This window comes from Populus euphratica, unplaced genomic scaffold (genome assembly GCF_000495115.2).
Source record: "Populus euphratica unplaced genomic scaffold, PopEup_1.0 scaffold834.1, whole genome shotgun sequence".
NCBI classification, from domain to species: Eukaryota; Viridiplantae; Streptophyta; class Magnoliopsida; order Malpighiales; family Salicaceae; genus Populus; species Populus euphratica.
The window spans coordinates 75,960-94,361 of record NW_011500697.1 but is presented as its reverse complement, the minus strand read 5'-3'; the positions used below and the strand labels follow the sequence as shown (position 1 = coordinate 94,361).

General features: G+C 32.9%; 2 protein-coding genes across 2 annotated transcripts; both read left to right on the top strand.

Annotated features, from left to right (window-relative positions):
- Positions 1-4,882: 4,882 nt before the first annotated feature.
- LOC105116033 (pentatricopeptide repeat-containing protein At4g35850, mitochondrial-like) lies at positions 4,883-12,990 on the top strand. The gene is made up of 13 exons (XM_011013177.1): positions 4,883-5,046; positions 5,146-5,281; positions 5,375-5,537; positions 5,616-5,681; positions 5,769-5,866; positions 6,289-6,406; positions 6,498-6,710; positions 6,863-6,939; positions 9,321-9,414; positions 11,157-11,222; positions 11,303-11,380; positions 11,496-11,597; positions 12,537-12,990. Exons 1-13 carry the CDS (start codon positions 5,028-5,030, stop codon positions 12,684-12,686), a joined length of 1,380 nt encoding a protein of 459 aa, XP_011011479.1. The 5' UTR covers positions 4,883-5,027; the 3' UTR covers positions 12,687-12,990.
- An 869-nt stretch (positions 12,991-13,859) lies between these two features.
- Positions 13,860-18,402, top strand: LOC105116031 (RNA-binding (RRM/RBD/RNP motifs) family protein; the record flags this gene model as incomplete). Its single annotated transcript, XM_011013175.1, has 8 exons — positions 13,860-14,117; positions 14,551-14,607; positions 15,741-15,948; positions 16,045-16,129; positions 16,224-16,291; positions 16,618-16,707; positions 16,791-16,921; positions 18,295-18,402. Coding segments are annotated over exons 1-8 (750 nt in total), but the record flags the coding sequence as incomplete, so codon positions are not given.

The following is an 18,402-nucleotide window of genomic DNA, read 5'->3' as shown; positions in this document are numbered from 1 at the left end:
TAATAATAATAATAATAATAATAATAGTAAAGAAAGAGAAGAAGAAGATGATGATGAGAACTTGGAGATGGAATATTAATGTAAGGATTAAACAATAATAATAACAAATGTCAAGGTTAGAGGTTCCACTAATGGTATATCAAACAAGTATAGTATAAACTTTTATTATTGAATTGGAAACCACACACAAAGGAGGTTCCAATCAGATTATATATTGTTAACATGATTACATTAGTCATCTTATTCAATTAATGCTAATACTTGTAAATCTCGTCAAGCATTCATGATTATAACTTATGTTAACAACAAATCAAGTTCCTTTCATAGCTCAGGTGTCGGTTATACCATACATTATGGGCTATGAAAGTGCCAAGCATTTGTTGTACCAAGTGTTATACAACATAAATCAAGATTAGTTATTTAACAAGCAAAGTATTAAAGAGTGAACAAGATAGCAAATATAAAACATGTTAGTATCAAACATTAAAGTCCATATTAAGTTTACATTATACTTATTCTTACACCATTAGTGTAACCTTTTCACCTTGACATAATTAACTTAGCTAGACATAATGAAAGAAAGCAAAATAGATAAACAAAATAAGAACATAAAAGTTAACTAAGTAAAGGAAAGGAAATGAAAGGCATAAACTTAATATTAATGAAAACAAAGCATAAAAAATACAAAGAGAGAAAGGAAGAGCATGATCTTGATCTGGAAACCAAGATGCCTAAATGCATGGCAAATGCCTCCTTTTATAGGCCAAAATTGGAAACTATTGATTTGATGACTAATTGATAAGTGGGTGACCAACTTTTGACTTGGTGACAATCCTTATCTTCTCTTGTCTGCCCAAAACGTCATTGATAACGTCAAAATTGGAGCCAGTTGTAAACATGAAAGTTGTAGGTAATTGTCTCATCTTTCTTGTGTAAAACATTCAGCTCATTTGGACTTCTAGAACTCTAGATATGGCCAAAATACCGAACAGTGCTCGGGCTGGAAGACAGATTCGGGCTTCTTTGTTGTTGCTACAATTTGGACTTGATAATGGCCTTTTTAGATCTTGGGCTCCATATGAAAGTTGTAGGCCTATGTCTTACCTTTCTATCCATATAAAGTAGACCTAAATCTAAGATGTATAGCTCCAGATATGACCTAATTACCGAACAGTGTTCTGGTTTGGATTGCTCCGACATCTCTTTTATAACTTTGGTCATCTCTTTGCCCTTGCAATTTAAGTTCTTAAAGTCATCAATCAATCATTTCATTTATGTGATAGGCCTGCATTTAAAATGAACATTTACCATAATTTAAATGTATCTTATATTATTAGATATATTATTATAAAACATGCTTTAGTTAAGGAGTTATTGATACTTCAAGTGCAAAATGATAATATAAAACCATGATAAAAAGGCACTTTTAAGTACTAATCACTCCTCCCCAAGGATACAACTGGTGCTTGCCAAACATCAGAGTGAATCAGGTCTAAGATGCCTTTGCTCTTAGTTGTTGATGTGCCAAACTTTAACCTGTGTTGTTTACTTGTAACATAGTGCTCACAAAAAGGTAAAGTAACCTTTGTAAGCTCAAGGAGTAACTTCTGATCAGAGAGAACCTTTAAACCTTTCTCTGACATGTGACCTAGTTTTTGATGCCACATCATTGTCTTCTCTTCTGCAGGATTGGCTGATGCGATTAACGCTTCTGCCTCATGATGTGTTTCTCCCATTAAAGCAAATATATTTGCAACTGTCTTTCTTACCTTTAAAACCACTAGCACTCCTTTGATGATTTTTATGATTCCATTATCTGTTCGAATCTTACAGCCAAGACTATCAAATTATCCTATGGACAAAAGATTCTTCTTTAAGTCTTTCACATGTCACACTTCTGAAATAGTACGAATTAAGCCATCATACATCTTCAATTTGATGGTGTCAATGCCAACAATCTCTAAAGCATGATTATCACTCCAGAGATGGGTTTATATGTATGGAATCAATCTCGATTAGGAGTCATATGTCATGTTGCTCTTGAATCCATTAGCCAGACCTTAATGAGCTCTTCTCTATCTATAGAGATTGTTGCTGCTTCACTATATAAAACCTCTCCATCTTCGGAGGTGCTTGCAACACATCCTTGAGGTTTTGATGACTCTACAGTATTCTCTATACCCTTTTTAAACCAACAATCCTTTTTAAAGTGCTATTTTTTGCTACAGTTGTAGCATTTCATAGTTTTCTTACTTCTTGATTTGGACCTCCATTGCCTTTGACTCCCATTGGAGCCACGCTCCGTTGATCTTCCCCTTGACACTAACAACGCCTCTGCTTGGTTTGAACTGTTTCTGTCTCCTTTGTTTTTGTGTCTATTTTCTTCTTCTAAGATAGTGGCTGCAACATCATCGAAGACTAAATAGTCTGAGAGGATATTATTTGTTAAATTGATAATAAGTTGATCATACAAATTAGGAAGACTTTAAAGTAGAAGCTCTGCACGTTCATTTTCCTCTATTTGTTAACCCAACGTAGTGAGTTGTGAAAATAGAGTTCTTATTGTGTTGATGTGGTCAGTCACCGACGTGGTCAGTCCTCTGCTTTAAGAAAATCTTGTTGTGCAAAGACTTGGACTCGTATAACTTTGTTAGAGTCTCTCATATCTCCTTAGTTGTTTTCTTCTGCACCACACTTGATAATACTTCATCGGCTAATGCTAAATATATGTTAGCAATAGCATTGTCATCCATCTCATTCCATTTTGTATTATTAGTGATCTCCTCGGGTCGATCTCCAATTGCTGTCAAGCAATTGTCTTTCCTTAAAATTGTCTTAATTCTCATTTTTCATAGTGAGAAATTGCTCCCATTAAACCTCTCAATCTCGTACTTTGCTGCCATTATATTCACCGAGATCTATTCAACTATCACTGTTTCACTGATCTGTAGCGTATATATAAATAGTATCGTGTGAATAATACTTCACTAAGTAAGTTCCCAAGAAAGATTGGAGGGATAACAAACGGTCCTACTTAAAACTCAATCTCCTTAGATAGAACTTCTTAATTGTATTTAATCACCACACTTCTTTTCTATATACGCCAACAGTAACAATGTAAATAATATCGTATAGATGAATAATGCTATATAGGTGAATAGTGTCATAGACGTGAATAGTAACTGTATACACGAATAACTTTTGTGTACTAACAACACCAACCAAAAGGCTCTGATACCACTGTTAGGATTCTGGCATGTAAACCCGATAAGATAAAAGGCAAGGAATAGGATAAAATGAGAAATGAGACACACAAGAATTTACATGGTTCACCCAATTTAGGTTACGTCCACAAGCAAATATAGAATGATTTTACTAAGTAATATAAGAATTACAACCTCTCTCAAGTAATAGGAGAACAACTAAAATCTTTCTATTACTAGGAGAGAACACCTCACTTACTCTCACAAATACCTCACAATTTTATGGGATTACTCTCTCTTCTCTCTACTCTTCACTTCTCTTCTTTGGTGTGAATAATAAGCTTGGAGGCATTACCTATTTATAAGAAAAGTGAGGGGACAAAGGCCATAAATTATAGTATAAATTATACCAACAATTCATCTCCACTAATTTTTGTCTTCCATTAATTTTGTCTTCCACTAATTTTGTCTTCCACTAATTAATGGATATACTTAATGAAGTATTGGCTTTAATGGATATACTTAAGTTAATTAAGTATTAGCCTTACAAAAACACAAGCTTCTCTTATTTATTGGAGTGGGTATTGCATATGCTATCAACGTTTTATTTATTTTTATTTTTTTATATTTGTTAAAAGATTAAATTGACCCTTATGGAACTTGACAATAACAAAAAATCTAAAAACAAAAAACAAAAAAACCCTAGACAACAACTATAGAATATTTGCCTTGGATAATATTTTAGATATTTTTATGCTTTTGAAATTGAAAACTCAAAAATGCTTATACAAAAAAGTTAATTAATTTTTTTTGACGATATTTAAGTCATGCTATACAAAAAAAGGGTAAAAATATCTATTTGTTTTTATTTAATTTTATAATAGACAATATATCCCATGAAAAGATTAAATTATCCTTTAAATTACGAGGCTTTGTATAGGGAGGGAAAATTTGTCAAATCATTTAAGGGAGTTTACAGTGAAAGATTTATAAAAACTATTTTTATGGTTGTAATTTAAAAAAATAAGTTTAAAAAAAATATGGTTCGGTATTGTTAATTGGATTTAGATAAGTGTTTGGTAAAAATTATGATTGACGTTTATTTATAACAAAAAAAATATGAATAAAATATTTGGTATTTATCTGGTTGCGGTTGTTTTTTAACATGTTTTTTATTTGGAAATGCATTAAAATAATATATTTTTATTTTAAAAAAATTATTTTTGATATCAATTCATCAAAATAATCTAAAAACATAAAAAAGTATTAATTTAAAGTAAAAATAAAAATAAAAAAATTATCAATTTTTTTTAAAAACACTTTTAAAATGCAAAAATAATTAATATTTTACAAAAATTAATTAAAAAACATGTAAACATTACTTTATAAAAACTATATTTCAAACTTAATTTTTTAATAGACCTGCTAATGTAAAATACAGTTTTTATAGTTACAAATAATTTATTATATTTTTATACCACAAACACATGATAAGCATTGTATATATTGGATCAGGCAATCAAGTACGAGAAAATAGCTTCGTTTATCTAGTCTTATTCACTAAATCTCAAAGCCCAAAAGGCCCACACAAACGCCAACAGCCCATTTTCATCCAAGCCCACCAAGACGACGCGTCTTACGCAAAATCAAGTGCCCGTGGCAAGAAAACAACTGAAGAAAATCAAATAAATTTAAATTAAATAAAAAACACAAAACTCTGCGACTAAAACCCTACTCAACAGCACCCCTACTCACCACAGAGTACTGTCTGAGTCGTTTCTCCAGACTGAGTACTGACTGGGTCTTCTTCTTTAGTCTTCAAACATGAAATTTCTTCTTCAAGGTAAACAACACAAACGATTTCTTTTTTTTTTCCCCATTTCTTCTGCTACTTTAAGAAAATGAAATAAAAAAAACAGATACAATATTTATGATTTATCAGGTGCTCAAAGATCACTGCTCCGCGGCTTCGGAAGGCGATACTTGGCTACTTCAACAGAACAGTACGCCAAACGAAATTATGCAAATAATTTATCAGAGTACAACACTGTTTTCACTTCTCTAACTGCTAAACGCAGGTATTTATTATTCCCTTAGTTATTTATAAATGTATTTTTGATTATATTAAATTTAATTTACTTAAATTTATTATTATTGTTGTTGGGAATTAGGCATTATCTGTTGAGAGATGCATACGATGATATGGTGTTAGACGGAGTGCAGCCGAGTAGAGATACATTTCATTCTTTGATTGCTGGAACAATGAAAGGCTCGCGTTTGCAAGATGCTTTCTATTTTAGAGATGAGATGAAAACTATGGGTTTGCTTCCTGATGTATGTTTTTCTCTTTTCTCGTTAATTTTTGAAAGATTATTACTATTTTTAAGCCATGTGATTTTTTCGATATTATAGGTTGTGTTGTACAACTTTTTGATATCAACCTGCGGGAAAAGCAAGAATTCTGACCAGGCAATTAAGGTAAAGCTATGCTATTGTTTTTTTTTTTTAGCAGGGATAAAGTGCTATTTGTATTTGGATTTTGCTAATTTTTCTCTTTTGTTGAAGATTTTGGACGAGATGAAGAATTCTGGAGTGAAGCCGAATGGACAAACCTATATCTGTCTACTTAATGCATGTGCTGCTGCTGGTCGGTTAGATCCAGTGTATGTTATTTCTTCCGTGGTTTGTATCTTTTCTCCTTTTTCATCTTGATCACCATGTTCAATCCCTCAACCTGATTACCCTTTTCATCTAGCTGCATGGCTTTGTAGCCTTAAGTGTATGACTGGGAAAGTTTACAATGAAATGAGGTGCAGCTTCCCAAACTAAAATGATTGGTATAATGCATTTCCCAACTTAACTTCATTAACTGTAATGTTTGTTGAGGACATCAATGACTGTCAATTCTGCCCATATACAGAAAAAAATCTCAGATTCTATTGCCAATGAACTTATGGACCATGTCTTCAGCCAACAATTGGCTTGATGTTGAGCCTGGAGCATCATCAAGTTATGTTTCCCATAAATTGTCTTGTTGACCTGCATAAAATTAAATTATTCAGCATCATCATCTAAAATGTTACAGGTATGCAATTGTTCGTGATATGACTTCAGCTGGTGTTGGTTTGAACAAGTTCTGCTATGCAGGACTAATAGCTGCACATAAGAACAAGACACCCATAGCAGAAGATGTAGCCACCAAAGTAACTATAAACAACTCTCCTTTTTTTGAACATCATTCTCTCTTTCTTTCAGAATTTTGAAGCTTTTCTAATAACCTTATATTGTTGGAAGATTATTGAGCTTGTTGAGCAGTCAAAGGGTTGGTCATCTGTTGAAGCATCAACAGGAGAAAATGCTGAAAATGTGATGATGAATGTTTCTGAAGAGGAATTATACAATTTACCAACTGCAGACTATGCTCATAAGCGTCGAGGGTTTTTGCGTAAGGAATTGACTGTCTACCATGTGGCCTTTCATGCTTTTACAGAGCTTAAAAATGTTCAGGTAGATTTTCTCAGATCCCTAGTGATATCTTGGTTTTCTAGCCTTTAAGAAAATCAATTTCTACTATACCACTCACTATTGCTGTCTCATTTTTTCTGTTGCTTTTATTTATTATCAGTAGTCTTCTTGTTGTTTTTTCTTGGTCGCAATAGGCTATGGAAGTTCTTGTGGAGATGCTTAAGAGTGAAAAAAAGGATCCTGATGTCTTTATTCTCTTGCAAATAATGAGGTATATTAGTTGATCTTTATTTAACATTTGAGGTCAATTTAATCAAGCTATGTACAAGAGCAATGCAGCATAGATTTATTCATTTTCCTTTCATACCCTATTGATATTTTCCTAAACAGTCATGAAACTGCATGCATGGTTTCAAACAATGAGTCCAAATTCTCTCTCTTTGTGGTTTATCATTTGGTAACTGGGAAGAGTATTAGCTTTAATTGGCTATCAGTTGTTCATGGATAGATAGTATATTGAGTGGTGTATTTATCAGAGTGCCTTCTTAGAATTTGGTGATCGACTTCCTTGTATACACCTTTCTGATATACACTTTATATGAAATCTTTCTTTAAATTTTAGTTCTAACTAATATAGCTGGCTGCTAACCTGACCCTTGTAATTGCCTTCCTAGTGATACACTTTTTATAATAATCTATATTTAATTAGAGCTGTTATGCATTCTTTGCAAGTGTTGTGCAGTTAGGTTAGGGACAAGGTTTATATGGAAGAGCATATGTTATTTGGCAGGGGAACTCCTATAGATTTTTCCATTTAATGAATTAACTCTTAGAAAATTTACTTTCTTATTCTCTAAAAATCTTTAGTTGGTCTGAGTTTTGTCAAAATTCATGTCTTCTACATAATGCATGAGTCTTGTGCGAACTCTCTTCCTGAATCTCATTCCATGGCCTGAATGTTTCATGTTTCTGGTAACTATGATGTGGTTAGCCATGTCTCACTTCCTAGAACCATAGACAAGAGACAGAAAGAGTATTGTTCTTTTCCAAGAATCAATCACAAGAAAACTCAAGATAAAACATTGAAAACACTTGTGACATTCTCATTTGAAAATAAATACCTTTGTGTGGCTTGAAGAGATGCCTGCATGATTGCTAGCTTTGGTGGATAGAAATGCACACCACTATTGTAATTAGTATTGAGGAGCATTGCAGAGGGTTAACTATCTTTCATAGCATGGCTTTTATCACGGGTTTATAAAGTTTATTAATTGTTCCAACCCTAGTCATTTGCTTTGCAATTTTCATTGGTCTGAGTTAAGTTTGTGAAATTTAATTTCCATAAAAGAAATTAATCTGAAAAATGGCCTAAAAAGAAAAGAAAAAAAAATGCAAACTAGCCTCTTCTAGCTAGGTGTGCTTGAAGTTGGATGAGAATTTCTCTATATATATACATATTCCTTTAAAGATGCTTTCTTCCTTTCTATTTCTATTTATTTTTTCAATGTACAAGTGAAAATTTTCATAAATTACTTCTATAAATTTGTCTTTTTTGAGAAATATTAAGGCGGCTTGTTAAATCAGGTTATGGGAAAAAGAAAGCCACGATAAAAAAAAAAATTGCATTCTTCTATTTTTACTGTAATTTTGATTGATTGAAAAAGAAGAAGAAGCTTAGTTGTCCTTTTCTGCTGTCTTCAAATAAGCAAATAATTAATTTTTTTCTTATAATATAGTAGGATGTGGATCTCTGCTTGCTTTAACTATAAGAAGCAAATAATTAATTTTTTTCTTATAATATAGTAGGATGTGGACCTCTGCTTGCTTTAACTATTTTTTCAGAACAAAATTAGAAATGCAATGAAGGTTTTTCATTTAAATTATTCCTATAGTATCAGTAATGCATTTTGCTTTGTCATAGCCATCGCACTTCATGTTCTTCTATGTGATCATTACAATTTCTAATGCATGGAGCAGTGCCTTGGTGGTCATTTCTTATTTTTCATTATAAACAAAAAAAGGATCAAATAATGAAATTAAAATGTCAATGCAATAACAATTACATCATAATTCAGATTACCATATTGATATATATATATATAGGAATAATATTTGTAACTTTTAGAGGCTGGTAATGTTGTATTCAAGGAAGAATATGACAATAAATAATTATTGGGAAAACAAACAAGCTAAGATAGACAGCTGCTAGTGAGAAGTAGATACAATCAAATATTAGTTGTGTAAACAGATGGAAAAGACTGAATAAGTTGGCTGAGATTCTTATTATGTCTGTAGCAACGTAGAATAGGATTATATGGCTCTAACATTTGGCATTGCAAGGAAAGTAGGAAGACAAGAAAGAATATTGCTTGTGTAAAATTCTGTTCAGGTTCGAACAATGATTTTAGATTATAGAGAACATAATCAGAGAGTTGTCACTACTAGCTATCCATTGAATTTTAGGCTGTCTTTCCAGTCCACTTGTTGTGCAGAACAGTTTTTTCTTTTTTAATAAGCATTGGGTGTGCATCAATTAGGCCAAGGCTATTCTTGAACTTGCAACCTTTTTTTCTTTTTTATTATTTTTTTTATTTCAATTGTTCATTTGACATTAAAAGCTATGAAGTGTCCTTCTAAATCCTTTTTGTCTAGGTGCTATCTACTTTCTGGAGACCTTGATCGTGGTCTTCAAGTTTTTAATGATTATATGAATTCCATGAAGCCTTCTTTTATAGAACTATACACGGTGAGTTTTGTAACAACTGCCATATCTGCGATTTGTATATATATCAGTTGGCTGTTATATTGAATTGTTGTATTGTATATCACTTGCTGTTGGAAAAACCAGCTTTCGTTTTTCTGACTTTATGTATAAGTAGGTTCTAGAGGTATTGAACAGAAATTCTAGAACATTTTTGTTCACATGTATCTTCCATCTCAGAATCATGTCCTTTCTTCTGCTTCCAGCAGCATAATTGACCTTACTTGAAAATACATGCATTCTTTAATTTTCTCAATATTGCATGTAGCAAGATGTGCTAACCTGCACATTTATTTTACAAAAATTTTCAGGGGTATATATGTCAGTTCATAAAAATTTTCTTCTCTAACACCATACACTCTTTGCCCTCTCCTCTTTCTCGAAATATCCCTACTGGATTAAATGCTCTTTCTTATTGCTCTATTTCTGTGTATCAATCATCTATAAACAATTCTCAAGAAGTGACAATTACCTATAAACTCTTCACCTTTGAATTCCCGCTTTTTTCCCTATTAGGACTTTAGAATCATGTTTTTTTTTTTTCCCTAATAGAAGTGGAAAGGTATAGCTTATTGGATCTGGATCTATTTTCCATTGAAAAATCATGTTTGTTACTCTTAACAATCATGTGAATTAGTTCTTCAGAATGTGGATTGTGATGAATCATTATATGATCACTTTTTACTAATGTAGGCTTCTTGCTTCTCAAACATCAATTGACAAGGTCTGTCAAGAACTTCTGTGTTAACATATTGCTTATTAGTGAAATGAAGAAATTTGAAATTTTGATGGTTTTTAACAGTTCGTTGCATAAAAAAAAGGGAGAAAGGAGAAGGCAGGGGCCTTTATCTGTTTTTTGGGAGGATGCAAATCTTTTTTCGGACATACTAAAATGAAAAAATCTTCCCTGAATGCTAATTTTATTATTACATGAGAGAACAAGGCTATTTTATATCTAAAAAACGGTGGGCACATTACTTACCTGCAAGGGGCTGCTAAGTTGCCATTATTTCTGCTTGTCAGATTTGAGCGGAACCCATTACTATTTGGACTTAGATTACCTCTCAATGCATTAAACTGCAATCATATTCATCTATTCACAAAATCACGTTTTTTTTTCTTCACACGTGACTCTTCCTTTCTCCCCACTGAACACATGGACACCCCCCCTCCTCCCAAAAAAAAAAAAATCTCCTCTCTCTCCACTTGATCTGCATATATTCTCTGTTCTTCCTCCTCCGCCAGGTCACCACCAAAAATCTTTTTTCCTTCTGCCACCGATGATGACAAGAGGGTTCTCACCTATTATCCATTCTTTATAGAAGTGCATACAAAATTATTACTTGATTTATTTTACAATTTCTCTTTTCCATTACATCATTTTTGTGAGCCCGAACTATTTTTCTTAACATATCCACAAAGGGTAACCTGACTTTTGTAATATCATAAATTGAATTTACAATTAACCTTTGTTTACTGGGAACAGTGAAAATATATGAATTGCCACCAGAAACTTTCTATTTGGAGATTCCCTTCTTTCTTTGCATTTTTTTTTTACTTTCCTTCCTTTTTTCCCTTATTTTGCTGACTAGCAGCCATTTGTTTCTTATTTTCTACTCTAATTTATTTACATCTGCCACTGTGGTGTGGGGAATCAATTTATTTCCTGTATTGGTGCAACTAAGCTGATCATAACACAAGCCTTAAACTGCTTGAACTTCTCATAGGTACTTATTGAGGGAGCCATGGTAGGGCATACTCCAAGAGGAATGCAAATTGCTTTAGACAAGCTGGTATGGTTAGTTTATGGTTCTATACTGTGTTTCTGATAGTGTCATCATTGTGCCTTCATATAGATTCTTGAACAATGCAGGAAGAAATGACGCAGAGAAGCTTCTTCTTGTTTCCAAAAATTGCAAATGATCTACTCCTCATAGCAGCTGGTGATAAGGTAATAATTATGCTGCACTTTATTTTTCACAAGGGACCATTCATTGTCATTAATAGTTAGAAATGTTTATATGTTGTTGAGCTGTATATCTCATCATTTTATGATAAAATTACAGAAAGGTGGATATACTACTGCCAATTATATATGGGACCTGATCCAAGCTCGTAAAATGCCACTTTCATTTCCTGCAGTGGAAGCATATTACAATGGGTTAAAAGTAAGTCTTTTTTGTTTCATAATGCAGTGGAGGATTTTACAATGGGTCTGCTGTTTATTTAAGCTCGTTGTTCCCTCTTTTTTTTTTTTTCCTGTAGCTTCATTCAACTACACATTCCCATATTCATGATGAAACTAATAGGTTAAAGACTTGCAGAGAATGGATATAAATTCTTCAAGTGACTCAAATAGGTTAAAGAATTGCAGAAAAAGTTATCCATAATGCTCTTGGTTTAGAGTGGAGGGTCTTTAAATTGACATGACATATGCGAGGATGACCCTGTGAGAATTTAGCTTTGCAGGCTGTGTGATTAAACAAAAAATATTAGCTTAAGCAGCATTGTGTTTACAGAACAACCCTGATGTTTCTCGCCCTTGATAAACTGGAACTTCTCGTCATTTATATCCATAGAGGGGACAGAACTCATTGGATTACATGTTAATATTATAGGTATTTCCTAATACCAACCGCATGGTTTTCCTTTCTCTTTGCAACTCATCAGATCATCTATTAATAATTTAGGTATTTCCTAATACCATCTGCGTGGTTTTCCCTGTTCTTGGCAACATTTTTCCTGTTTTCTCGATTGTGGAGACATTTTTTTTCTGGAACTATCAAACCTTTTTTCCACACAAATGTCCCTCGAAAGACCCCTTTGGATCATTTTCAGTGAATGAAAACGTCTGGTGGTCATCTCACCATGTGCCCTGTTCAATACGTGCTGCACATATGGTCCTGTTATCTCCATAAGCAGATTCCAGTGTCCTTCCATAAGCTTTGAAAGTTGGAGTTGAGCTAATGAAATTGCAAAATGCAATGTGTTGTTCTTTCAAAGTAATTTAGTAAAGTTCATACGGTGGTTTTGCAACATACTGTTGGTTCTAAATCCTATCGCTGTGTAGCTACCTAACTCTTTTCCTTCTCTTCTTTGAACGGCAGGGGCGCTGTGTACCGGAAGACGATCCCAGATGGTTGCTAGTTTCTAGTACATACGAGAGGCTACGCCCAAGATCTGGAGCAGGAACTGGACCTGCAAGACAGCAGGCGCAGAATATCAAAACTGATACCGAAGAAAGAACGGCTTTTTAAATGGACATGAATGTGGCTTGCTTTAGAGAGTGTCCATAAAAAGGATGTAAGGAGGTTACATGGATTATCATTTGGTACTGCTCATGTAGGGATGTCACCGTAGCCCGACAGACAGTTTTGATGCTCAGCAACTGATTTCTTTCCTTACCCCGCCACCTAATAATTAAAGGCAACGATCGTTCAAGCAATCCGTGTTACCCTAGTTAATCTTCTAGTTACAGTTTATACATTTTTGTTGTACTACGTTTGTAATTTTATTTCTGTGAGGTTCAAGGAAAGGATGAACATGCCCTAGTTGATTTAACTTGGCTCTTCTATATCATAATAATAATAATAATAATAATTAAAAATGTTAATAGATGAATTTTTGCAAGTATAAAAAATGAAAAACAGGTTTTCAAACACAATTATATGTGAGTACTGAATGATTATTCATTTGTGATTTGGATTAAAAAAGAAAAAAACAGACGTTATAACAGTATAAATCAAGAAAGAAAAATAATCCTAACTTTCCCATTATACCGAATTAATTTTTTTTCTCTAATGACAATTATAAATTTATTTATGGGTGTATTTTAAAATTATATTTTCTTTTAAAAATTATTTAATTAATGTTTTTTAGTTTTTGTAATAGTTTTAATGTGATTATATTAAAAATTATAAAAATTATAGAATGTTTGGTATTTCTTGGCATTGGGATTCAATTATGCATTTGTAAGTTTTTTAATTTATTGTTAGTTTTAAAATAATTTTTATTTTTTTTATTTTTTGAATTATTTTGATATGTTAGTATAAAAAATAAATTTTAAATAAAATAAAAATAATGTTATTTTAATATATTAAAAAATACTTAAAAAATAATATTTACCAAATTTTGAAAAACTCTATATATATCAATCATCTAAAAATGATTGTAACATTATTTACCTCGAAACTTAATGGAGTAAATTTCAATATGTTGTCTTTGGTTTTAAAGTTTGATTAGGGAAAAAAAAATTAGCACCATTTTAAAAATATATATATAAGTTAAAAAACTTGGTTTCATTGCCATTTTTTGAAATATAAATAAGTTTAAGCAAATTGTGAAAAGACAAACTATTGTTAAGGAGTTTTGTTTTTAATTTTTGCCATTATAAAATTACTTAAAAATAATTAAACTCTGCACAGGATGTGTTTTTTTTTAAAAAAAAATAAACCCTAAAGCGAAGCGCCATCATCACCCAACCCAAAGGCCAAAGTGAGACGATTGTTCTTCCTCGCTCGCTATTCACCCAGTTCCAGCAGCCTCCTCCTAAGTCTTTTCCACCACCGCCGTCTGCCATCCTCCTTCGCAGCAGCCACCTTCAGCCTCCGCTACATAAGCAGTAGTAGTAGCTCCAGTAGCATCGGCAGCAGCCGCAGGCCATCCCGATCCACTAACCGTGAGTCATGGTGAGTATTTTCTGTTTATCTTTCTAGATTCTTGTCCAGTCTGTCAAACACCAAACAAAGAGAAGGAGAAGGCTAGGCTAGGCTAGGCCAGCATTGAGGCTTTAATGCTTTGGATTTTGGTAAAAGGGAAAGAAAATCAAGCTTTCTTTGGATTTGCTAAGAAATCTTCTATTTTCTTATCGAACATTAATGATTGTTCCCATCTTTCTCGTTTTTAACCATTTCAATTTTCATTGTAATGCATGGATTTTAATTATTTTTAGAATTCTTAGGGTTTTATGCATGGATTTGATTAATGGTGTGGATAGTCCGGATGACTTTAGGTTTAAACTTTGCAATGGTGGTATGCCGGTTGCTGACTAGTGCTTCCCATATCTTTTTTTAGTTTTTGAATTTTGTTTTTGAAGTTGACTTTACTTGGAAAATATTGCAGGTCGAGAAAACTTTTAAAGATGAAGCTACCGAGGAAAAGGGAGAGCGTGCCAGACTGGTATGTTACTGTTTTTTTTTCCAGGCCGGGTTTTTTTCTCTCTCAATGGACGCTGGTGCAAGCATTAATGTATTTGAGAAGTTTGCGACGAAGTTACTTGTGTGGTAGGGAGTTTTATTTTCATTACTGTGCTGTTATTGTTATCATGCAATTCGATTATCAGTCAATGATTCTTGGATTGAAACAATGGCTAGCTTGGCATCAGTGTTGTCAAAGGTAGAAGGCGCTAAAAGGCACTAAACCAGTAAAATGACCGAGGTGCTCGGCGCTCGCCTCAATGAACCAAGGCGATATACTATAGATTAGAAAATATATATGTATGATATTATATTATATTATATGAATCGAAAAAATATATCTTTCCAATTAAGATTAGATCATTAGAAAATCAAAAGAAAATATAAAATATCTTAACACAGTTGTATAAAGTTATATTTTTCACCCTTAAAACAAAAAAAAGATAATTTGAAGTAGTAATGTAGTAAGTAGCGAAATAGATTAAAAAAACCTTAAAATCATCATCATTATTCATTAATCTTCAAAAACCTCCTCATCCATTTTTGTTCTATACTTGTGTTGTTGTACTCTGACTCTGCTCAACACAAAGTGTGGCTCATGTTTCTCTTCAAGTGTCCTTCCTTCTTGTATGCCTCCTACTTTAATGATTTTTTTATTCTTTTTTTAACCCTAATCTTTGCTTCTTTCTTTTTTTTATAAAAAATATACCCCTAACTTGTTTCTTGTGATAAATAAAAAAATGGACAAATAGGTCATAACATAAATTATTAAAAAAAAAGAAGGAAAATCCAACAGAGAAGGAAGTATTTCAGTGAGGCACCCGCTTTAACACCTGGTGCCCACTCACAAGGCAATTGCCTAGGCAGCACTTCATTTAAACTCATCGCCTGAGGCTAATGAAGGTGTTGTGGCCTCGCTTTGCCTTGCATGGAGTGCCTAGGCAAGTGCCTCAATGCCTCTTAGCCTTTTAGAATCTTTATTAATGTTGTCTTCTTGTTTAGTTTCTAAAATTTTAAGGATGGGATATTTGTTATGAATTTTGTATTTCAGCTAACCTGAAGCTAGGTTAACCTAGCCTATGTAATTTTATCCATTTCTTTCCTTTTTTATTTTAGGAAAGAATGAGTGAGGAACATAAAGAACAAGAACAAGTTTTGTTTTTAGAGGAGGGAAAGAAGAAAAAGTTAAAGAAAGAAGCAGAAAAGGCTCAGAAGCGTGGTGTTTGTTACATAAGTAGAGTTCCTCCTGGTATGGATCATGTTAAGCTTCGTCAACTTCTCAGTCAGTACGGTGAAATTCAACGAATTTACCTTGCTCCTCAAAGTATAGTATCTCATACTTCTTATGTGTTTATATTTAAAAATAGGAGGAAAAATGGGTCTTCAATTTTATTGAGAAATTTTAGCTGTGTGTTTGCAGATAGTTCTTCTATTGATCAAGTGAATGATAATAATAAGAGTAGAAAAAGAGGTGGTGGAGCTAAAGCTCAAGCATACTCTGAAGGGTAATTTGCATACATTTTTGTGTGTTAATTACATCAACATATATTTGAATTGTGTTGTTTACTTTGTAATTGATTTGTTTGTTGTGTTTTTCAGGTGGGTTGAGTTTGCTAGTAAAAGTAATGCTAAAAGGGTTGCTAATTTGTTAAATGGTGAACAAATAGGTAATTTATAATTTTTTCTTATGCCCTCTTGTTTTGTTGAGTTGAATGAGAATTTTTAGTTTGCTCTGTAGAGAAACCATCAAGGAAACATGTCAAGTTCTTGTTCTTTGTATATATTTTCTATTTTTCTTTTCTTTTCTTTTTTGATTTTCTTTTTTTCTTTTTTCTTTTTTCTATTTTCTTTTTGTTGATTTTACCTGTTCTGTCATATTTTTTTTATATAAAAAAAAGGGTTCGTTTATGTGTGCTGGGATTGCTTTGTAAATAATTTACTTATTTTTTCCTCCAAGTGTTCTTTAATTTCTTCTGTCTTCTTGTTTTTTTAGGTGGGAAGAAGCGGTCACAATTCTATTATGATCATTGGAATATCAAGTATCTAAGTAAATTCAAATGGGATAATCTTACAGATGAAATTGGTATATCACTCGTTTCTGTTGTGCTCTATCTCATCATGTTTTACAGTTTATCGTGTGTCTAAATTATAGTGCTTTAAATGCAGCTTACAAGAAAGCTATTCGGGAACAAAAATTAGCGTTAGAAATTTCTGCTGCAAAGAGGGAGCGGGATTTCTATCTCAAAAAAGTTGACCAGTCTCGTGCTTTAAGCTCTATTGAAGAACGAATGAAGAAGGTAAACAGCATCTATAACTTCTCACTGTTACAGACTTTCTTTTTCCTGGAACCACCATCTATGGTGCTGTTTTGAGATATTTTGGCATTGCTTAAGTCATCAATTTGATGCACCTGTTTAAGGAATTAAACTTGGCATTTTGTTCTCTGTGTCAGGATTACAATACTCAAGTTCCGTCTAGGCCAGTTTAACTATGTTTGGCACAATAGTTGGGCAGTGTGGCTAGCTTAGAATCAGTTAAAGCCAGATATTTTCATTGTGAATCTGAAATTTGTTAGTTGGTACTTGAAACTTGTAATTAAATGATTTATTTTTTTTGGTTTATTTAGAGAGGCATGTAAATCATTTTGATGTCTGATTGAATAGGCTCCTTTTGTTTTGTAAGAGTTAGCCTCCTTCCCTCAGTAGCATGACACTTTCATGATGAGTTGTGGTATGGACACAGCTGAGACATGATGCCATGCGTCAGCTCCTTCTATATGGTTGAAATTAATTATATCATTGAAATTTGATTAAAAAAAGGTAGTTCTCTTCAATAGGATGGAAGAAATAGGAGGAATAGGAATAGGAGGATTGAGGGGGTATTGTTATCAGAGGGCGGTGATGTGCATGCATATGTTTGTGTTTTATTCATGTGATGTTTTCAAATCTGTATTTCACATCCATAGGTGTTGAGCATGCATTAGAATATGTTACATGATCATCTATGATGAATTCATCAATGAACACTAATCAGATACTCTCTGTTATTGTAATCCTTAATATGCTGCTTGTGTGATAATTATTGTAAAATCCTCAATGAATGCTTAACAAAGAGACTTTATTATACCCCTCCTAGCTCCTTATGTCAGTAAATGTCAAAACCAGTTATCTTTTCATTTCATTGGACATGGCCAGCTCTGATGGGTAAGCCAGGAACCATAAGTTTTTGAGGGAACTTGAAAATGTAGGTGCTTTAGAGGCATGTACTTGATTGGGTTTAAGGGCAGCATGCTTGCAATTTGCAACTGATAAAGATGTAGCATGCACACACACACACACACCCAACACACATCTGTGTGAACATGAAATATAGTCTCCCAAATTTTGCCAGACAACTGTTATTTCCTATTTTCCTATTTTGATCGTATATATATATATATATATATGTATCTTAGTTTTGACTGGTTTTTTATTTTATTGGAATTTTTTTTGGACATGCTGATGCTTTGATACCCCTAACTAATTATAAAGTCTTGTGATTAGTATGTCTTTCTTGTAATGTAAATTAATGGTTTCACCATTTGCATTCTGGGACTTTTTCTCTCTTTATGGCATGGCATCATATATTCTTCAATCTCCTTCACGTGATGGGTTTCCTTTTCTATTTATAGAAGCAGAAGGTCCAACAAGAATCTGGAGGTGAACTTTCTGTTGCCCCACAGAAACCAACGGTTTGTCGACAATTCCCACAGAAAAAACCGATTGCTGAAAGAGAGAGA